At 34.1% G+C, this 24,072-nt stretch overlaps 1 protein-coding gene across 1 annotated transcript in view; it reads left to right on the forward strand.

Annotated features, from left to right (window-relative positions):
- Positions 1-24,072, forward strand: part of LOC307189617 (zinc-regulated GTPase metalloprotein activator 1A) — a 48,808-nt gene that overhangs the window by 9,650 nt on the left and 15,086 nt on the right. Inside the window, exons 5-11 of the mRNA XM_079927819.1 lie at positions 3,641-3,700; positions 4,891-4,928; positions 10,581-10,627; positions 12,493-12,579; positions 15,649-15,693; positions 20,533-20,589; positions 23,369-23,420. Of these exons, the coding sequence (XP_079783945.1) occupies positions 3,641-3,700; positions 4,891-4,928; positions 10,581-10,627; positions 12,493-12,579; positions 15,649-15,693; positions 20,533-20,589; positions 23,369-23,420 (386 nt within the window). The remainder of the gene's footprint in view (positions 1-3,640; positions 3,701-4,890; positions 4,929-10,580; positions 10,628-12,492; positions 12,580-15,648; positions 15,694-20,532; positions 20,590-23,368; positions 23,421-24,072) is intronic.

Raw genomic sequence — 24,072 nt, forward strand, 5'->3', positions numbered from 1 at the left:
AGTTGAAGGATTACTTGGCTAGGTATAAAATTTTCGTATCACAATTTCTTTCCTTCAGAACTTTGAAAATGTTGCATCATGATCTCATAGTATTTTTGATTGGCTGGATTTCCTTGTGCAGTATTTTTCTCTTTTCATTGGGAAGGATTTGTGAGTGCTTTATTCTTTGAGTTTCAATGCTGTTGTTTCCTTTAGTGTTTGAGAATGTCTGCCTGTGGTTTTCATTCTTGAAAAACAACTTGGCAGGAGGTAATATCCTCAGAGAACACTTCTGTTAGAACTTTGTGGTCATTTTATTATATTGGAGCAATGAATTTTACTATAGAAAAATCTGATTTTTTTCCTGCCTCCTTGAAAGTGACTTGCTTTTTCATTTAAAATGCCTGAAAAACATTTTCTTTATTTTTAAAGTTCAGTAATATAACCAAGATACATCTAGGTGTCATTCATAATCATGTTTTCCTGGATTACAATATACTCTTTAGTCTGTAGGGTTAGTGCTTCATTTAGGGATATTTTCCTTATTTATTACCATGAAGAATTTTTCTGTCAAATTATTGGGTTCTCTTCTTTATGACACGAATTTTTCATATATTGAATTTTCTTTCTCCATATTTATTATCTTGTAATTGTTTTGATATGTCTTTTGCTTCTGCATTTACTGTAATCATCTCAAATCTTCCTTTTTGCCCGTAATTGTTTCCACCAATGTCTGTTGATGAATTAATTGATTAAGTAATGGTACATTGGCCCTAAGTTTTATTTCTTCAGCATTATAAACTACCTTTTCATATTATTCTGTTTTATTTTGCTTTGGAGAATTTTTTTTAAGCTCTTTCCTTTTTTTAAAAAAATAGTTTTACTTGTTTCTTTTTCATCTTTTTAAAAATTATTTATTTATTTATTGGCCACGTCGTGCAGGATCTTAGTTCCCTGACCAGGAATTGAACCTGGGCCACAGCAGTGAAAGCGCCAAGTCCTAACCACTGGACTGCCATGGAATTCCCTAGAGCTTGTTTTTAATTAAGATTATATTGTTTTTATCTTTCTTATTATAAAGAAGCCCTTAGGAATTTTCTTTGGTTTCTTCAATTATGTTTCCTTCCAGAACAGGTTCTTTGCCATCTGTATTCCCCATTCATTTGTTCATTTTATTCTGTCCCTCCTTTTATCTGCTTTCTGCTTCTTTTAATCTGTAGTAACGTGCATAGTTTTTGTTACCATGTTTATGCTTGATGTAGGAGGCTCAGAGAACTGTCTACTTAGATGTGGTGTTCATGACATTAGGTCCATGTTACCTAAACTTGTTTTTCTCTTGAGCCTTAGTTTGAAAGCTGGGTATAGCTGGGAGCGGGGATGGGGAAGCAGAGAGAAATGAAGTGATTGCGAGAGCCAGATGGGCAATATGATTTTTAGGCTCTGCTCTCCTACAATACCAAGTGTTCCCCTCCTGTATTAGCTCAAACTACTCATGAATATATTTCCCGTACCTTTTGCAGGGACATCCTTGAGCTTCATACTTCTCTCTTCATTTTGCTCTGAGCCCTAGAAAGTGACCCCCTCCCCTGAAAGTGTGGAGATGGTTAGAAAATTTTACGCTTGAAGTTTCTTTGTTGGCTTTTTCCTGTATTGCTTATTTCTCCCTCAGTTCTACTTCTCACCATTTTGAAGGCTATTTCTGATAAATATTAGGATTTTGTAAACTACTTATCTATAACCTCTTGTTGAGTATTGGGGTAGAATTAACAACTATCATACATCACATAGAACTTTGTGTTTTTTATTTTTACTATCATTCAGAAATTATGGCAGGAAGTTGTATATTTGGTTGCTGCTGATAAAATTTGGCTTTCAAAATTTTATTTTGTTTATTTTTATTTTTTGTTTTGTTAGGTTTTGAAGAAGGGAGATTCTGTAATTTAGCTCAGGGTTTTTTAACCTTGGTACAAATGACATTTTGGGTTGAATAATTCTTTATTTTAGGAGGCCGTCTTGTGTATTGTAGGATGTTTAAGAGAATCCCTGGCTTCTATCTACTACATGCCAGTAGCATTCGTGTAGTTTAGATGACCAAAAATTTCTCCAGGCATTGCCAGATATTCCCTGGGGAGAAAAATTACCCTGGGTTTAGAATCACTAATTAACTTCATTCTCTGGTCTTTACTCCCCCTGTTAAACACCTGCATCCAATTTTAAGTAGTTCTTTCTTTTGTAGTCTGGTAAGTAAGTATTAAGCCAAAGATACACATCAGATTTAGAATAAAAGCTCTAATACACTCTTACAGTTTAACTTAATGCTAGGCAAATGTTAACTATCGGACTTATAAGCTCTCCGAATAGAAATCAGTGAATTTAAAAAAAGATTTATGTACAGTGCTGGGAATTTTACTGAGTGAAAAAAATTAGTACTTTTAAAAAATAACTTATTGTTTGGGGTAATGATACTCACAATAGATTTACTTTTCTCCATTAATTAATACCATGTTGTTAGCCAAGTAAGTGAAGAAAATTCTTATTGACAATTCAGTTGTTTCCTGTTTAGAAGACTGACACTCTCCAGTTCTAAGCTAAATAATTGTCATGGTAAAGTAATTTCCTTGAAAAGGACAGGCATTGATTCAGCCCCTGTTACTCACAAATCCTATTTCAGTCAAATTGGAAAACTATTAAGTTTTTGGGAAAAAATCAATACATATCAGGAAACCATTAGATCTTGTGGCCCTTGCTATATCCTGCATGAGTAATCACTGTAAACTGCTGACAGGTATTTCATTGTTGACACAGAGTGATGCTTGGGAGACCACATCTCATCAGGGTAGGTGGACAGCTTTAGACATTGGAATGAGTTCAGTTATCCTTGTTTTTCCCCAGGACTCATCGTTTTAGACAGCTCTGTCACTAACTGGACCTGTGATGCTTTGAAAAATCAAATTCTTTCTTTACTGTCAGTTTTCTTTTTTCTTGTGTTGTGGCATACTAATCAGGGTGTGTGGTTTGGTATTGAACCAGTTTTTGTCAAAAACAAGTTTTAATTTCTTATTTAGAAATTATTTTTCCTCAATTAAAAAAATTTCCAAATTTTATATCAGTACTAATAAATAGTGTAAGGATTTATTAGTAAGGACATAGAGTGTATAATTTTACTTTTATTCTTCTGTAAAACTTACAAGTAAATTTTAAAAAATTAAAAAAATTTTTAGACAAGTGATTTTGGATTTATCTATGTTTTGCTTTGCTTTACTTTAGGGAGATAATTATTTGTGAACTGTATGATTATTATATTCAGGAGGGAGAAAATAAAAATAAGACCTGTGTGCACACAGCCATTCTGCCCAAATTATTTGATATTATTTATTGGTAAATTATTATGGCATTGGTGAAAGCTTGATATTGGGTTTGTATGTAATAAGAGTTGTTTTTTTTTTTGTTTATTGAAGTAGAGAGAGGGGAAGAAATGGGTATAAAATAGTAAATGGTTCTATCACTGTAATTTCCTTAAGAAGATTGAAAACCCATATTTAATTCATATATGTGTTTGCCTTCTAATTCCATTGGGGCAAATTAAAACATTATGGATAGAATTTTGTTTCTTAGTTTGAAGAAATATTTTTATTTGATGAATATTATCATATATTTTCAGGTGCTGTAGCTTCTATGTTTTGGGTTGATGCTGAATTAGGGGTTGATATTTATCTTGATGGTAAGTTTAGAAATTAATTTTTAAAAAAATTTTCAAGTAAAATGTTAATGTTATGGTTAAGATCATTTTTGTTTATTCATATTATACTTTTAATTCCTTGTATTGGTACTCTTTTTAAGCTTGTTTAGTTTGATGATGAAATAAGTCTTTGTTCATACTGATTCTGAAGCCCCAGACAGTAGTAGAACTAGATATCAATCATAATCTCAACTACCAGTTTAGTGCTTCCATTAAGGTTTTCCTTTTAAAATACTATGTAGATTTTCTATATTCCCTGTTGTTTAATTTATGTGCTCAGTATATATTAGAGCTTTTTATTTTAAATAACATATATAGTATGAGGATCAAATTTCTGCTTTCATTTTCCATTAAAAATAAGAATGAAACAAAGCCCCCTACCCCTTGCTCTCTTTACCATAACACTTTTGGGCAATCTTATTCGTAGACTTCATTTAAGACACATTAGAAACCTTCTGGATTAGGCAGATATGTTCCCTGCAACACCCCACACCTAATTCTTCACCTTTCTGTGGACCATATTTTTCATAGACTAAGGGGTGAACTTTAAGAATGTTTGAAGCTGGGCCTCATCATTTGGCCCTAATATATATGGAATGTAGCTGGTTAAATTCCTTAGGCGTCATCAAACTCATTCTGCTGTTGTCCTTCGAAAAAATTATTTAGCATATAAATTCAGAGATTGCCAAACGAATTGATCATTTGGAAACTTAGGTACACCTTAGATAAAACAGTTGTGTGAGTTAGATTGGTGAGAGATATTCTAAGATGCCTCAGATTTGTTAAGCAATAATTTAAATAAGAAAAGTCTCGATTTTGATTATGGGAAAATAAAGATAAGCTGTCTTGTGTAATTTATCACATTCCACTTTATATTATGAAATTTGTCTCATGTTTTGGATTGTAAGCTTTTTAAAGGCCAGAGAAATCTTATTTTCCTTTTTATTTGTTTGTTTAATTTTAAATATTTGTTTTTACTATGTCCCATCTAGTGCCTTAAAATAGTGCTAGGTTCATGTTTGAAATGCATCTGCTTACTAATGGAATTGAATTAAATTGCTGTGCTGGCAAGAGAAAAAAACCAGTATTTTATTGAGTGACATTTGTGAACTGAAATAGACTAGTTTTAATTCTTAAATATAAAGATGATTAAAAGATTTATTCCTTTGTAGGTATCATAACTGTTGTGGATTCAAAATATGGATTAAATGTAAGTTGAAAGATTGCTATGAGTTACTAATTGTTAAGAGCTGGTTATATGGGGTTTGATTATATTAGTTTTTCTATGTTTGTGTCTGTTTGAAATATCCTTAACAAAAATATTTTTCTACTGTAAATATAAAAGATAGTACTTTTTAAAGTGGCAGTAATATTATCAGAAACTGTGTGTCTTAAGCCAGTGAGTTACATTTTTAATTTAATATATCATATTTTGGAAGTTTAAAAAGCATGAAGAATAATAAAGCAAATACTTATGGTAAAAAAAAAAAGTTTTTTTAAAGTATCCTGAACAATAGATGAAATTTGTGTGTGTCTTTTAATTATTATTTTGTGTTTCTAAGTTAAATGTTTATTTTCTGCTTCTCTGGCTTGATGTGATAAAAGTTTGAAGTGTAATATTTTGTAATAAGGGTAATACAGGATAAAGTTTGGGTATGTGTAACCCCTCACTAGGATTCAGCCCCAATGTTGATAAGTTTTTCTGTTTGATAGAGGAAATTGAGCTTGATAAAGCATATGAGAGCTTATTTTTCTTGTTAAACTGCTGTCAGACACAAGCTGCAGATAATTGAGTTTTTAAAAAATATATTGCTTTCCCATATTTTGAAGAAATCAGGATTTATGCCTAGGTTTAGGGAGGAGAAACTCTCCTTTAAAAGGCATCTTGCTGTGAATGTTTTGCGACTAGCAAGGTCCTGAAATGCATTTAAATGAATTTCAGTTCACAAAATGCACTTAGTAAGATTTTAAAATGCATGTTGCCGCATAAAGTAAAGTGGTGTTTCTCAACTTCCCAAGTGAAAAATTACTAGAGGCAGAAGAGAGTGAAATTATCCTCCATCTCCTGACCCAGTCTGGCGATATGAATAGTGCCCAAAGTAATCATTTCTTAGAAGTTTAAATTTAATGTTTAAAAATTCATGTCCATTTTGTATTCTATCCGACAATATATCTGAATTTCTTAATTTGAACAAGTTTGTTTTTCTTCCAAACCTTTAATTAGTATGGCAAGCTTGTCAAATGGTTACCAATACCCCTTCATTGGCCCTTCAGTTCCCTCAGGGATAGAGCACCCTAATTTGAGAAGTTTGGGAGATGATTCCTTTTTAGATTTTTAAGTCAAAATTTATTAATAGTCTTAAGAACCAAAGAAAGACCCCAGATATTACAGTTTTTACTCAGAAATATTCCAACTGTTCTGAAATCATGATATTTCTAGCAAAATGTTTACAGAGGAAGCAAAAAAAAAAAAAGTCAAATTCTTCACTCTGAATGTTTATTAAAGGGCATGTTTGAATCCATCTCCTATATAGATTTATTGCCAAATTTGGGATATCTTCAGGATGGATAGTAGGATCTTTTTTTTTTTGATAGACTTACAGTACCAGACCCAAAATCAAACTCTATGTATTTATGATTATGGGAATAATTTTATATGTATATTTGGATGTGGAAAGGAGTTAAATAGAATCTACCATGAGTGTGATAGAGGCCAAAAAAACCCAAACCAACATTCTGAATAATGCAGACACAGCAAACGTTTAACCCCCTCCCACCTTGATAAAACATCTTAAATTATTAAATCAATATACCTACACAAAACTGACATGCTGTCAGGATAATGGAAACTTTAGATTTTCTAAGTCAGGTGCCAAATAAATAACTTTTCCTTTATATAAAGGATTTGCCAACTTGTCTAATTCCTCTGGTTGCAAAGCTTGACCTCAGTAGCTGCTTGTGATTCAGAGAATTCTGAGGCAGTACAAGTAATGACACTTGGATAATGGGCAGCAATTTAAGGGTGTCATGCTTCACAGAGCCAGCCCATCAGAAGTAAAGCTGAGAAATGGTACCTTGTGGCCAGCCAGCCAAATTGAAACTGAAGTGGTAATTGATATCATGGGCTATCACTCTAATGGGATTGTCACCCATTGATCTGAAATATTCATTTTTTAATCATGGGCAAATAATTGGACAACTTCAAATGACAGCTCTCTATTCTCAGGACTTGACACCCAGGCTACTGACATTGTCCTTTTCAGTTCTACAAAAGTGACAGCATTTAATGCAATAGAATCAATGAATGAAGTTACACAGAAAAGGTCAAGTCAGAGGTTTCTTTTTGGTTCTTCTGTTATATTGCACAAGCTGTTGAAACAATTCAGTCAGAAAACAGTTTGGCTTGGAAAAGACAAGAAAATAAATAGACTGACATTATGCAATAATCTTTTCTTAAAAGCTAAAATAGTGTTAGATCTATAACCAATCCATTGGAAAGAAATAGCTGCTGCTGCTTTTTTTTAAAATGTCACTGACATCTTTGACACTAGATTTCTTTCCACTTTGGTCAACAACAGTGTTTCTTTCTTTCTTTCTTTCTTTCTTTCTTTCTTTCTTCCTTCCTTTCTTCCTTTCTTTCCTTTCTTTCCTCTTTCTTTCTTTCTTTCTTTCTTTCTTTCTTTCTTTCTTTCTTTCTTTCTTCCTTCCTTCCTTCCTTCCTTCCTTCCTTCCTTCCTTCCTTCCTTTCTTCCTTCCTTTCTTTCCTTTCTTTCCTTTCTTTCTCTTTCTTCCTTTCTTTCTTTCTTTCTTTCCAGCTTGTTTCTGTTTCTGCAGAAAAGCCCTTAATGAAGTTGTGTCATACGGTGGTGTTATTTCAAAGGATTCCTTTCTTTCTTATGCTGTGCTAAGTTAGAGGGTGGAACCTTAAGCTTTTTGATACGTTGGATTAATTAGTACCAAAATTTTTCTGGTCTTTTTTTTGATGTATAAGCAAAAGCCACAGTCTCTAAGCAGAGATGAGGAATCCGTTGGGGATATACGCATACACACACAGACACACACACGCGCACACACACACACACACACACACACACACACACACACTATTTTGAAAAAAATTTTGCAAAAATTTTTCCTTCATTGCCTGTACAGGTAAAATAGAATGTCACAATTTCCATTTTTTCACTTTGTAAATGGGAGTCATCTGACTTAATGACTAATGGTGTATAATGTGCTGCTGGAGAATGTCCTTTTGAATAGCAGACATTGGTTTTAGTCTTTTTGCAAAGTTTGATTTGGGAAGGTAAGAAGTTGCATAAGGGAAATGGGCTGATATCCAGAGAAAATAAATGTTAGTGTGCATTTATTATTTGTTTATGTTTGTATAGCCTTCATATGTGCATAGAACGAGGGACATTTATCTCTTCTGCTTTTTTATATGTTTATTACATATCATATTCTTAATAGAGTTGTACCTATTGGCAGGTTTTTATTATGGGGACTTTTAACGTGTTTTTATATTTGATACTTCTTGACTTCCTAGAGGTCATGAAATGTTAGTCCATCCCCGTTAGCTTTGAGTGAAAATTTCTAATCTTCTGGAGATTAGATTAGATGCATTAAAAACATGAGTTACTTTGTGAAATATTAATACTATTTTATTAGTTACATTTAGGTATGGATATTCAAAAACAAATCTCTAATTTTCTTACCATATCTTTTTATACACCTCCAGCTCACAGCCAAAAAGTCCCAAATTCATATATAAATAAATCTTCCAAAAGGTCAAAAATACAATATTTTGCAAATATTTCAAAAATTTAAAAGAACTTCCATATTATAGGATCATTCAGAGACAGATACCTTGCTAAAAATACATCTTTACTAAACAGATTTACTGCTGAAAAGAAAGGGAGTTGTTGCTGCACATTATGTAGAACTTTTCAGATAACAACATCCATGTATCTATGTCAACAAATGGGAGGTGTTAACTAGAATTCATTCAATAAGTATTTGTTGAACCTGGGTGCCAGGTACTATTCCTGGGATGGTAATAGCCCTTATTCTCTAGAGGACATAATGAAAGGATTTGTTATAGCCTCAGGCCAACAGTAATTAGCAAAAATAGTAAACTTGGTCTTTTGATAAGAAACAATTTTTAATACAATATTCTTCAAGTTCTGTGATTTTCATAATTTCAGAGTGGGTCTGCAGTTGAATTTATAAGGTTGTACCTAAAGTGGAGATCAGTACATCATTACTCTAGTTTTAGTTTAGGCTAGCTTCCCCAAAAATAAAATTTGGCAAACTTTTAGAAGAAAAAAGGTTTTCTCTATGGATTTTACCAAGACTATTAAATAAAATGATTACCAACTTGCTCTTAGGTCCCAAACTATCCAAATACCTTAATGATCTACCTCTTCATGAATTGTAAAACTGATTTGATGAAATAATTTTGAATATAACTTTTAGGTAATCTTTATACATATACTTTTATGCAGTTATTAACATTTGTGTAACGCTGTTTGCAAGACTGATTTTATATGACATAAACAGCTCTCAGGGCTTCCCTGGTGGCGCAGTGGTTGAGAGTCCGCCTGCCGATGCAGGGGACACGGGTTCATGCCCTGGTCCGGGAAGATCCCACATGCCGCAGAGTGGCGGGGTCCCTGAGCCATGGCTGCTGAGCCTGCGTGTCCGGAGCCTGTGCTCCGCAATGGGAGAGGCCACAACAGTGAGAGACCCACGTACTGCCAAAAAAAAAAAAAAGCTTTCACAAAGATTTAAAAATTATATTCATTTTCCTTCTGTTGAGGCCATTTTCATTTTTGAAAAATCACCCTATGGTAAGGTATCCCATGATGGTGACAGTGTTACATTTAGCTTCTTTTTTATAAATTGAGAATAGCCATTTCCCATAATCGTTATGAAGGCTAAATGAGATGTTTGTAAAAGGATTTAATAATTTGTGGAGTTCAATTCAAATACAAAAAGTATTATATAATCAAATTGCCTCTGACATCAGTAGGCAGCTTTTTATTGTGACAGGAAACATCTATTGAGGGTTAAGGTAATGAAGGTGGAACATTTTTCAGAGAAGAACCTTATGACACTGGTGACTTTAGGGATATAAATAAGATTATGGAAAAATAATAACTACTTCCAGAGAGATCAAAATGACCTCGTGGGCTTCTAAGCCAACATCAAAGTATTTTTTGGCACTAGCTTGACTCTGGCAGGGTGCAAACTAAACAGTTGCCCAGAGAGGCCAAATCATTCAAGTGTGGGTTTCAGAATGATAACTTGCTTTATGCTGGGTATAGGGCTGTGTCCTTCCCACAGCTAATTTGTTCCTAGGGAATTGGAAGGGCCCAGTATGAGTTCATAGTGTGTATGGTTCTGCGGTGGGGGCTGGGAGGTGGGGTAGGATGAAGGAAAGTCTAGTAGACTTTTTAAAAGTACAATTTCAGTGGTTATCTCTTTTTTTAAATAAGTAATAATAAATATTTAGAACAAAGACAGTTTTGTAAAAAGGAAATTGCCTAGAATCTGAACTATAATGTGCTGTGTTTTTATGACATTATTTAAATCTGGAGGGTTTTCCATTTACGAAAAAAAGAGGTCAGGGGACAAAGTTTAAGCCCTCACACCTCACAGGTTCACTGTAGGGAAAAAATTACAAATGAGGAGGAAAATGCGTTCAGATAGAAAAGTTAGTCCTGAATTTGGGTATTCAGTAATAGAACTTGTTGAAGTTTTTATTAGAGGCAAGCAAGGAGTCCCTAAAGTAAAATCCTTTGTGTTGACATTAGGTTATGTGTTACACCACAGTAACTTTTGTTCAAACTTTGTTTTTATTTAGCATTTAGCAGAAGAAAAACCTGATGGCCTTATCAATGAAGCTTCTAGGTATTCATTTATTTAAAGTATATATTGATTACTGGCTAAATGGAAAAAGAAAATGATTGATATGAAAAACAAAAGCTGAGAAACATAAAAACATAGTCAAGGAAGATCTTTTCTCTATTTAAAACTATATTATAGCATAAAGTGAGTGCTGAGCACAGGAGTTTTTTGTGAGGAACTTGGAAGATGTTCACGTTTAAAAATATTTTCTTGTTCTCATACAATTTCTTTGGGATTGAAAATGATTATTAAAAAAGAGTTGAGGGCTTCCCTGGTGGCGCAGTGGTTGAGAGTCCGCCTGCCGATGCAGGGGATGCAGGTTCGTGCCCCGGTCCGGGCCACAGCAGTGAGAGGCCCACGTACCGCAAAAAAAAAAAAAAAAAAAAAAAGAGTTGATTCACTTCCTGTCGTCTTTAACAGTAATTCAGTTGATTCAACTGTTCACTGTTACTCAGAGCAACAGAGGAATAAATATGGAAATAGTTGCAATTTGGCATTTAGAACATTTTTTGTTTAAATACCTGTATGTTCCTAATTGGGTTCTCTTTAGACTTATGAATATTTAAATTGGTTTGCCTACCCTAAGCATATTCTTGCTAATGGGAAAAGAGTTTTGGGATAGACAACAGTCACTAAATACGCTCTTGGGTTTAAAAGGGAGGTCTCCCTCCACTCCAAGATTTGCTACAGATGATCTTGACATAAATAATAGACTGCAAGGAGGTGACTGATTCCCTATCATTTTAGAATATGGTACTCTGTTGTTTTGTAATCCTGCCTGAACACTTCATTTGTTATTTAGCTATGATTCACATTAGACTGAACTTAAATATTTTTGTAACTTTTTCCTTATTAAAATATGTTTGTTATAGAAAATATAAGCCAAATAGAAAAGAGCAAAATATTATAAAAGCCAAAAAAAAGTTAAATATAGGAGCCCTCCAATTTGAAGATTGCAACTGTCTATATTTTGAGATGTGCACATTCAATCTTTATTCTTATGAAATTTACTTGAATAAAAATGGGATTGTGATGTACATACTGTTGAAACCCGCTTTTCAGTGAACTGAAGTTGATTTATTTTTGAGAATTTGGTTGTTCTTTGAAATAATTAGCTATACCTTCAGGTAGCATAAAACCAGTATTGGGAACAAATAGTCTAGTTATTAAACTTTCCTGAAGAATTGAGGAAATTTTAAAGAATCCTCAGCTTTACTACTCCTGTTAATAGAAAATAGAGTTTCTAATTATAGTAAGCTATTTTGTTATCCAGCATTGTGTCAACTGGATTCTTTAACTTGAATTTCTGTAGTTTATCTGTTTTACAGAGAAAATAAATATTCGTAGTGATGAAGATAATTGTTCAAGATTCAAGTGTAGTTTTTTTAAAAAAACTGTTCAATGTAGTATTAATGTTAAGTGAACTTGTTCTTTGTATTTCTTTGAAAATTATGGTAATTATTACGTGGAATATTTTAATAAGTAGAGTGTCTTTGTTCGTACCACATTGGATATCGGAATTTTATGCATTTGTTTTACAAAGAAAATCATGAGTTGAAAATCATCCTAATTGTAAACTATCCTTGATTGTAAACTTTTTGAGGCTTATCTTTGTAGTTTCAGAGTAGCAAGTAAGAGAACTTAGTAAATATTTTTTGAATGAATAATTTGAAATCTGAGTTTATATAGTGATGAATACAATTCATCCTTACTAGTTGAAGGATGATAAATAGTTTAGGAGTAAATTAAATCATTACATAGAGTACTATATCCTTCTTAGCTGCTAATTGATCTTGAGGAGCTGTTTCTTATTTATTTTTAATTTCTTAACATTTCTCTTGACATCTGTTATTTGTTTGCTACTTTAGGCAAGTTGCTTTGGCGGATATCATCATCCTCAATAAAACAGACTTGGTTTCAGAAGAGGATTTAAACAAATTAAGAACAACTGTTAGGTACAAAATTAGAAATGTTTGTTAAGTACCTACAAATTCAAAATGTGCTGTACGGAATATTTTTACCATGACTATTGCCCTGTAGAAATTTAAGGTTCAAGGTTGACTTGCTTCAGGTATCATTAGGGAATCACATATTTTGTTGTTGCCTAATTGGCTGTTATGTAAATAGTGGTATATAAAATTGTTCCCCATTGCTTACAGAATATACAGTTGAACCTTGATCAACACAGGGTTTGAACTGCCCAGGTCCACTTATACGTGCATTTTTTTCCAATAAACATAGTATCCGTGTTTTCATTGTACAGATCTTTAAGTTAACTAAGTATGGGGAAAAGTTTGTGTTCAATTAGAGATCATAATATGTGGAATTAAAAGAACTAGGGTTTGAGTCCTGATTCTGTTCAGACCCTTTCAGCTTCTTGCCCTTGGGTAAGTCATTTATCAATTCCTTTGTTTTTGAGGCAGAGATAGCAGTATGAGGATTTTCGATGGTGAGGGGGCTTGGTGCCTCTAACCCCTAAGTTGTTCCATGGTCAACTACAGTTCAAAGTTCATGACTGGTATTCAGGGTCTTCTGACTCCCTCCTCATTTTCCTGTCTTCTCTTTGACTCCTTCCCTACATGAAGTGCCCTAACTTTACCCAGGACGGTTTACTTATTTTCTCATGGAGGTATCTTACCAAATCCTTTCTTTACTCTTAATGTATTCTCAACTCTCACTCTGTCAGTCCTTGAATTCCTTCTTTTTCTCTGTTTTTCTTTTATTTTTTTAAGGTATTTTAGCCATTCTCTGGAACTTATCCCTTCCTCCCACCTCTTTCTCCCTCCTTCCTGCGAAGTCTTCCCTGTCTCAGGTGGTTTCACTTTTCCCTGAACCCTCATTGACTTTGGTCTTCCTTAACTGTCATCTAACCATGCCTGTTTTCCAGCTAGCTTTAATGTCTTCAGTGTCCGTGGCCAAGGCTGATCAACATAGGACAATATGAATGGTACTCAGATATGTGTTAAAAGATCCAACAGTCATTTGGACTTTTCAAATGAGGTTAGAGTTCAGGGACTTTTAATTATTTTGTAAGACCTAAACTGATAAAAGCCATCTACAGAGAAACGTTTGATAGCTTTTATTATTGGTCATCTTCAGTGCGTACAATCTGCTGACATCAGATTTTGAGTTTGTCAGTGCCAGTTCATATAATATATGTTATGAATTGAATCAGTAAAGGTAAAGCTCATTAGGATTTTGGCTGCAGTGGTTAATGATTGCAGAAGAAAGAATTCATATTTTTCTTCTTATTTGGCTTATTTTAGTAGTAATATCCTCTTAGATTTTACTATAAAAAGCTGTAAGAATGTCTCCATGTGGAGGGTAGGTAGTGCTGTGTAGTATTGAATAATGTTTAAAATCATGGACTTTGGAATCTGCATTTGGTTTGAGGCATTGTTGGTAAGCTTCACACAGTGCCTGATACATAGTAAGTGCTCTGTTAGCTATTATTATCATTATTAGATTGTAGATTTTTTTCTTAGTTTACATAGTAATTTCCATTACAGTGAATAAAAAAATGAAAGAAATAGAAAGATGGTTGATATTTTTGAAAAGTCTAGAAAGATGAAAGTGGTGAATGGAGATTATTTCTTTTACCCCTTTTGACACTGGTCTCCTAAATTTTGTTTCTCTTTTCAAAATCCTATGCATCATTGTGATTGTAGAATGGGGAACATAATCTATGTCGAACGGGGAACATAATCTATGTCACAAACATTTTTGGCATAAAAAGAGAAATTGTTACTACTGGGCACTTCTATCCCCATACTGACTATGTAAGCTGGATCTCTAATACGAGCAGTGTTGACATTAGCCAGCTTGTTGCCAGCCTGTACTGTATAGCAATACCAGAAAAGAATTTGACAAAGCACTTTGATAAATTACAGACCCTTTGGGCTTTTTACCCTCCATTGTACCTCAGACTTGCGACTTACTCAGAATTAGATTTGAAGAGTTGGAAGAAGATAAACATGTTTGAGAGGAAATAGCCTTCAGGTTATAGAGTATATTCAAAAGAGAAGATTAAGAGTTTTGTGAATTAATAGAGAGACTTGCCTCAGAATCATTGGGAAGCCTTACCCATGAGAACAAGCTTGAACAAATAGCACATATCTTCGTCAAGTAACCCTAAAGGCAATGGAACTGATGATATAAATAGATGAGGTGTACAGTTTACTGCAAAGGATTTAATAAGTATTTTTGGCGCCATACAAAAGGGAGCCGTATTTCATTATCTTTGTATCAGAAAGGGAAGGCCTGGCAGAGTAGGTAGAGATCCTAGCTAGAGAACTGAAGAGGTATTCTATTAAAAAACTGGATGTGGGGCTTCCCTGGTGTCGCAGTTGTTGAGTCCACCTGCCGATGCAGGGGACACGGGTTCGTGCCCTGGTCCGGGAAGATCCCACATGCCGTGGAGCGGCTAGGCCTGTGAGCCATGGCCGCTGAGCCTGCGCGTCCGGAGGCTGTGCTCCGCAACGGGAGAGGCCACAACAGTGAGAGGCCCGTGTACCGCAGAAACAAAACAAAACAAAACAAAACAAAACAAAACAAAACAAAACTGGATGTATGGCTGAATACTGAGGACAGGCTGGGGTCAAAGCCACTCGTAACTAGGTTTTTATATCTAGTGTGTGTATAGCCATTTCCACAGTGTGTGTTGAGGACAATTAGGTGTCAGTTAAAAGTTTATCTACTCATTTTAAGAATATTAGAATTACTGGCCTTTTATAAATCATTTTTTCTAAAGTGAAGGGTCTTTATATAAATCACAAAGTAGCCCCTAATCTTTCAGTTGTGCAGTAGGTTTTTGCATATCATGTTTTAATGCATAAGTGGAATGTACCTGATTTATGATTAGAAGGAAAAACTAAACTATGAAAAATGTAAGTTTGTTTTTTATTGTTCTCTAGCTTTAGGATATATTTGTATATGCTTACTTCATGTTTTAGAAATAATGTGATAGAATGGTTTTTTAAAAAGTTAACATTTTTTTACTTTCCTCATTTTTATATTTATTTCAGATCAACAAATGGACTGGGAAAAATTTTAGAAACACAAAAATCAAGGTAATTTTAAAAGCTGTTACTAATATTAACAATAAATAATTTTAGTTAATAAATATTAAGTAATCGATAACTATGTTTGATTCTAATATAAGGAAGATACATGTGCATTTAAAAAAAATTAGGCCCAAAAGGTTGTTTTGAATGCTCTTTATAAATTAGTTTGGCACATTTAGTTAATATATTGTAACTGAGGTCTTGTAACTAAGACCTCAGAGCCATGATTACACTGTAACTGTGCTTTTGCTTTAATGAGGAAGAAAACATAGGATTTTGAACCACTCAAGGAAGTAATTAATATAGAAATCTGAAAAAGTATACTATTAGGAATCTTATCTTAATTTGAGATATTTAGATGGCTTTTTAATATTTTAAAAACTTTTTGAGTGTTTAATAGTTGCAAAAATAATGTCATGTAAAAATACATGGAACCTTTACATTTAAGTTCCTGATGCATTCTTTTTAAATATTTTGATTTTGATTTCCTATAGGTTCTTCTCTCTTTTTAATTTTGTTCGTACAGATGTGCCTTACTTTATAAAACAGATGTGTTCTTAAAACATCTGTAAAATGAATTTCTGTAGATTGAACTCTATTTTGCATTGAGTGCTATCATGATTTCAGAAAATTTCTGTACAGAGGTATTTTTATTAACCTTATTTTTTAGCAAGCATGGCTTAGCAGCTGATAGACCCAGCAACATGCAGCTAGAAGCTCTGAGGCTCACAGCTGGCAGTGTAGTGCCACCCAGTTCTCAATTCAGAGATTCTGTCCTCGGAAGTACAGCAAAGGCCTTAGTTGAGTGGCTTGTCTTGCCATGGTAGAGATAGAGGTGCTGACAGACTACCATAATGTTAGGCAGTAACAGCAGCAGCTGCTTATATGCATGTGAACAGCTGGGGAATTAATTTGGCATGCATTCTCAGAAGCCACTCTGCTGATAGAGGTAGCAGAAGAATGCCTTAGTGTTAAGTCCTCTATAAGCATATACCACATGTGCTCCCTTCATTTCAAATTCCAGTGTAGAAGGTCTGTGATAACCTAACTCATACCATGAGCCATTCCTTGGTATCTGTCTTCTTCCTGTTGCGTTACCATTTTCTTTCTTCTTAAATTTTCTGCTTTTTACAAAATGACACAAAGACAACCACATAATGCTTAATTAAGTTTTTAAAAATCATACCCATAAATAGCTGTGGTTTTGTTGTAATAGCATTTGTTCAGTTTGTATTTACAAATATTGTAAATCAGTTTTTTTTGCCAGTACATCTGAGAATCTAGGAGCTTTCTTAAATAAAGAAAAAATTTTAGTTTTCTTTCTTAAAAAAATTTTAATCTCTTAAGCATCTTGTGTTTGGCAAACGCTTACAATAGTAAAATGACAGTCATAAAACTGCTATAAACGTGTAGAAAAGGCTTACCTTGAGTATTTAAGTTAAGAAATAAGAATGGCATAGTATGGTCTCATTGGTGAGACTTAAGTTGATTTTGAGGCAAATGGAAGTTCTGATGGACTTCAGGAGTGGAAGATTAGAAGAAGTGCCATTCTTATCTTTTCCAGACTTTTTTTTTAAATCTTGGAGATTAAGTGGACTGGATAGAGAAAAACCAAAGTCCAGTTGATCAATAATAAGTTAATCAATTCAACAGTTTACTGATCATTCTATTAGTTGCTAGGCATTTCATGGAATGTTGAGGATTTAAGCAATGTATAAGGTAAAAACTCTGCCTTTAAAATTACTCATTTGGGAGAGGCAAGAAAACAAGCAAAAATCAATATATTAAATATTATCAATATAACAGTAACATTAAATGCACAGGATCCTATAAGATCAGGAAGATAGAGGAACAACTATTCAACTCTTCTTGATGAAGAGTCAGAATATTTTGACTGGTAAGGTTATCATTGACTTGAATCTTGAAGAATGAATAAGAGTTTTCCAGATAGACAAGAGTAGCAGTGGCTTTCTTGACATAAGGAAGATTTTGTATTCCAGAACCTGTGAATATTTTAGAATGGCTAGAACACATTGTGTTATATTGTGGAGAGAAAAAGAGGTATGACTGTGGAGATGGAGAAATTACCACAAAGGGTCTTGAACACCATGACACATGGTTTGGATTTTCTCCTGTAGGCAGCAAGGAATTAATGAAGGATTTTAAAAGCAGTATGAGGGCTTCCCTGGTGGCGCAGTGGTTGAGAGTCCGCCTGCCGATGCAGGGGACACGGGTTCGTGCCCTGGTCCGGGATGATCCCACATGCCGTGGAGCGGCTGGGCCCGTGAGCCATGGCTGCTGAGCCTGCGCGTCCGGAGCCTGTGCTCCGCAACGGGAGAGGCCACAACAGTGAGGCCCGCGTACCAGAAAAAAAAAAAAAAAAGCAGTATGACTCTTGGGAGGTGGATTGAATGTGGTGCTATTCTCCAAGTTAGGAAATACAGGAAGGAGGGGCAACTTTGGGGTAGGGTAGTGATAGCAGTGGGTTTGGTAAAGGGGATTAGTTCCGTTTTGTAAACATTGAGTTTGAGATGCCACTAGGGAGGGCATTTGGAAATTTAGCTCTACAGTTCAAGACTTACTATTGGATGGTATCAACAACTCGTAGGTCTGGTGGCCCCTGTTTCTGAGACTCACTGAACTTTGAAAAGACGACTATGTCTCTGGAGTAGTAGCTGAACTCCCCTCCCCTGAGACAGCCAGAGCCCTCTTCCTTTTTCATTCTCCTGTCCTTGGTCTTAAGCGACTTAAAGCAGTCTTTAGACATACAGATAATTGAAAGCTCCTCATAGAGAAAAGATTAGATACTCCTGGCATGGATAGTTCAAGAAATTAGGAGAAAAGATGAGCTTTGGAACTTTTTTCCTTCCCCTCTGTTTGCTTCATTCTCCCATTCAGTTTTTACATGATGGTAATAGTCTATTTATTTTTTCTGTGTTAATGTTTTGGAAAAGATCTGATGTTTTTATCTCTGAAGGGGGAAGTTAAATAAAATTTGATGCCATGAAAATTAGTTTTCTAGTTATATGCCTTGGATGAGTGAAGGAATTTACTTTTGATGGTGGTACTAAAGTCCATGGCAACTTTCATCTGGAACCTTAGACTTTTTCCTCTTTTATTCTCCATTGAGAATCTGGTGAGATACAGTGAGAGACTTTGATATTTTATTATTCTCTGTAGAATTTAACCTGTATAGGTCTTTTGTTGATCCTATCTGTTTTGAAAATATCAAAAGAATCTGGGTACAGAGCAGAATTATTTCTAAATCTATGATATGTATTCTCAAGGACACTGTTGCAGTGAAAACTGTAGTGTATTTAGAAACTTGTGTTTCAAACTGACTTTTGGTATTCACACAGTTGACCTGAATTTTGATATTTACACAATTAGCATGTGTAAACTTTTTGAACTTTAAGCTATTTCCTAAGTTAAAGGTGATAAACTTGGTGGAAAACTTCATCCACTTGGCACCTGTCAGTATAAATATTTGCTCAACTGTGATGGTGTGAAAGGAAATAGGTTTAATGTTAAGGCTTTGGTCTCTTATGTAAATTGATATTCAAAAATTTCTTATGGAACATTTACTTCTTTGCTTGATTATTTTCCTAATTCTGTTCATCTAGAATGTCCAGAATTTGAAATGTTACAGTCTGTTAATATAGAACTCTGGAGTATTCTTCTTTTAATAAGATGGGAATTTGTCTGCCTTGTGCCAGGAGAGGTGTTCACAATCTAACAGTATCGTTGCCATAAGTATGAATATATGGCAGCCTGTTGAGAATGAACAAAGCAGACACAGCTGGTCAGCCCTAAGTTAAAGAGGATGGCTTTTACATGTTTTTGTATTTGAAAAAGTTTTGAATTTGCAAAGTTTTGTTTTCCTTGTGAGAAAATTTAATAAATGTTTGGCAAATCCCTGGAGTATGATTTTGAGACTTAATTATAGTTGTCATTTTCTTCAAACATTCCTTCATTATAGCTTTGATTATGGAGAAATCACTGTCCTTTACTGTTTCATAGGCTGACGTAAAATTTGGAACTCAAATCACTAGTCTTTATAAATTTACTTTTATGTATTCAAACCAAACCTAATGCTAATTGTGATATAATCTCTTCTGATTTTTAATCTCTGCTTTCCTAATAAATTAGGCTTAATTACCACCAAATAATTATAATAGAAATAATGTTTATTCAGACAGAGCACTAACTGGGAAGTTTCAGTCTATATGCAACCCCATCTGAAGGAAATAAAATCAAACCACATTCTTTAGATGTAGATAAGGGTCCTAGAGTGAATATTTATACATTGATTGTTTGACTCCTCATATTCTTATGATACTACCTGTTGTATCATGAAAGCAGGGAGGTGGAGTAAAAGAAATACAGAAATTCCAATGTACCTATACTACTGTGTTATTTCCATTTGTTCAATTTCCCTCATTTCATCTTTTGAGTAATAAACTGCTACTTTTGAAAATTTTCAGTTCTTTAACTGATTTTTTTTTTGGCTATAAAAATATAATTTGAAAAGCTCAAATTTTCAGGATTGAAAAGATAATTGAAGGTAAAAACAAACCAAAAAAACCACTACAGTTTATTGAAGCAATAACCAAGTAATTTTCTGCCTTGGTCTTAAACCATTTATTCAATTTTTAAAATTTTATAAATTCCATAAAAATTTTTTTACAACAGCTTTTTGTTCCTTGCCTGTCATTTTATTTTTCCCAAAATAGTATATACTGATTAACATTTATGTTTGCATTTCTAGCAGAATAGAGATTTTTTTTGATTAATTGAATATATTTTACAGAAATTAACACTTCAAAATGGTTTTCTTTCTTATAGAGTTGATCTCTCAAGTATATTAGATCTTCATGCCTTTGACAGTCTCTCTGGAATAAGGTATGTTTCCTGTATTTTGGTCACTTTTATTATAATGTACTTTTTATTTCACAGTTATAGGAGTTACAGGAATGATTTACACAGGTGCACATTTGATTTATGCTTCCTGTCATTTCTTTGGCATACACGACCATTCCTAATGATTACATTCTTGAAAGTTTTGCTAAATGTATGTTCGGAAATCACGTGTATTCTCCTACAGAAATTATAGTGTAAATGGTAGTTAACTTTAGAAACTTATTGTTAATATTTCTTTACCAACCACTATGTGTAATTCTTTCCATGAGAAAATGTATGAAATACATAGAAAATTTTAGTTCGGCGTGTTCCCACAGATACTCCCTTTCCCGTAGTGATGGATCAGTTTCCTGCCTCTTTCCCCAGAGAGAATCCTTTTGATAGGGAAAGAAGAACAAATGGTTTTTCCCTGGACATCGATATCTTTTTTTAACCATCCTTACCCATTTTTAAGTGTACAGTTCAGTAGTGTTAAGTATATTCACATTGTTTGCAGTGGATCTACAGAACTTTCTCATCTTGCAAAACTGAAACCCTATACCAGTCGGATCACAACTCCTGGTGTTCCCCTCCCTGCAGCCCCTGGGAACCACCATTCTGTTATGTTTCTAAGAATTTGACTACTTTAGGTACCTCAAATAAGTGAAATCATACATTATTGGTCTTATCATGACTGGCTTATTTCACATAGTTCTCAAGTTTCATCCATTTTGTAGCATGTGACAACATTGTCTTTTTAAAGGCTAAATAATATTCCATTTTATGTATATACCATTTTTTCTTTATCCATTTATTCATTGATGGACATTAGGTTGCTTCTTCCTCTTGACTATTGTGAATAATTCTGCTATGAACATGGGTTGGGTGTGCAAATCTCTCTTCAAGATCCTGCTTTAAATTCTTCTGGATATATGCCCAGAAGTGAGATTGCTGGATCATATGGTAATTCTGTTTTTAATATTTTGAGGAATCACCATATTGTTTTCCATAGCAGCTGCACCATTTTACATTCCCACAAACAGTGCACAAGTGTTCCAGTTTTTCCACATCCTTGCCATTTTCTGTTGTTTTTGGTAGTAGCTGTCCCAATGGATGTGAGGTGATAGCTCACTGTGGTTTTGATTTGCATTTCTCTAACTTTTACTTGTTGGCCATTTGTATATTATCTTTGGAGAAATGTCTGTTCAAGTACTTTCCCCATATTTTAGTTGGATTATTTGGTTTTTTTTGTTGTTGTGGCTGAATTGTAGGTGTTCTTAAATAATCTAGGTATTAACCCCTCATCAGATACATGATTTGCAAATATGTTCTCCCATTTCCTCTGAAGTAAGATGAGTCATAACACCCTTATGTGAAAGGTAACCTCTCTCCACCCAGAGGAAAAGAGCATCCTATCTCTGAAGACAAAGGGAGACACGAGGAATCTGAAGGCATAGGCCTCTGAGTTTCCCCTAGTTTACTACACTTGGCTCATCCTCTGTCCTGTCATATCTTTCTGTGGCTTTTCACTCTTCATCAAACCTAGCACAAAAACACTCAGGTTTAACCATTTCTTCAGGTCTTCATTTCCCTATGAAGGTTCCTTTGTCAAATAAAACCTTTATTAAATAAATGTACATGCTTTTCTGTTGTTAATCTTCATCAGTCTAATTTTCAGACCCAGCCAGGGACTCAAGAGGTAGAGGAAAACTTTTTCCTTCCCTGTGGAAGTTGTAGGCAGTCACTGTCCAACATTAAATATTGAACACAGGGAAAGAACATAGAATTTTTCAAACATTTTCTAAGGTCATTTCGTTCCACACTTAGTGCGTTAGTGACACTTAAAGAAGCAGCTGTTTAAGGTGAAGCCTTGTTCTGGATAACGCCTCTGCATAACTTTTCTTTGTGCTTAGATGCTCAACAAGAGAATCCTTTCCTGAGCAACCAGCTGGGAAGGATTTAATTTGACACTTTCCCTATTAAGACCCCCCAAGGAGACTCATTCCCTCCAACAGTTCCTACAAGCCGTTTCTCTTTCCTAAACTTGCTGTTACTAATTTACCCCTCACTGTTCTTCAAGGCAAAACATCTGCAAGGTTTTAAGTCCTTTTCCTCCTCCCGACCTACCCCCATCAGTCTCTAAAGGTATGCTGCAGTTGTTATAGTTATAATCTATGGCATATTGATCTTTTGCTTTTTCCATATCAGAACAGTGCATTTTTAGGATTCTGACCTTTTGTTTTCTCTCAACTACTGGTAACTGACTGTATAGAAGGCTTACATTTACGGATACTGTTTTTTGTTTTTTTTTTAAGTAGGTATATTCAAGGGAAAACATTGATAAAGGAAAAATTTACCCTTCTAATTTTCTTTAGGTTCAGCATTATTTTCATCTGAGGAAGCATGTGGAGAGTTGATGAAATTTTGAGCAATTGTAAAATGCTTATGTATATTTTCCTAGGCCTGTATTAGATCTTTCGGAAATAAAAAAGAAATTTATTTAACATATTTAACCACACCAAATAGTGTTGCTAAAGGTTAGTTTTTATCTCTATTATGTGTATATATATGTATGTAAATGTATATACATTTTTAAGAAAAGTTTTTAAACAGTCTGCCAGTGTTTGTCTATTAGAATATGTAAACAGCATGTAAAATTAGAGCTGTGTAATAGATTCAGTTGTGGAAAGTCTCTCCCTTGTTTAGCTTTGTATCTCTCAGTAATATATAAGGTTAAATCAGAAGTGTATTGAGCTCTGAATTTATAATCAGTTATTATTAGTTTGCAGAGAAAACTTCAGAGTGTGCCAACAACACAACCTCACCTTGATCAGGTAAAAAAATCTTTAAAAAATGTTTTTAAAGTATCTCTTTAACTAAATTGTTCTGTTTAGGATTGTTTTAATAGAATTCTTTTTTGAACTATTTTGACAGTTTTCAGAATTTAAATGCTTTTGAGGTCATCTAATCTAGTTTCTTAATACGTAATAGGAGTTCATCAAACCAGAGTTATTTAGAATCTTAGAAAATCATGCTTTTTAGCTTCTCCATTCCACAGGTCAGTCAACATATTTTGATTAGTTCTTCTGAAGGGAATTACTATATAAAAGCAGCCTGGGGGTTCTTTATGCAGCCTATTTTTAACTATATTTAACTAACTGATTAAGGAAAAGTCTAGTACGGGCATCCGTGGCTAAGTTAAATAAAAATTGACTTTGATTTCACCTTCAGGTAGCACTGTAAATTTGAACTCCTTAAGGTGTTTTTCATGCTCTAAAACTATAATTCCTGAGGTAGATATTGCAGATGCTGGGAACAAAGAAAGTATATTTTCACTGTAACCATCTTTCTTTTAAGCAAGTTGTGGATGGTGGAGCTTAAGTGTAACTTTTTTTTTTAACATCTTTATTGGAGTATAATTGCTTTACAATAGTGTGTTAGTTTCTGCTTTATAACAAAGTGAATCAGTTATACATATGTTCCCAT

This window comes from Stenella coeruleoalba (assembly GCF_951394435.1).
Source record: "Stenella coeruleoalba genome assembly, chromosome: 7".
Lineage (NCBI taxonomy): Eukaryota > Metazoa > Chordata > Mammalia > Artiodactyla > Delphinidae > Stenella > Stenella coeruleoalba.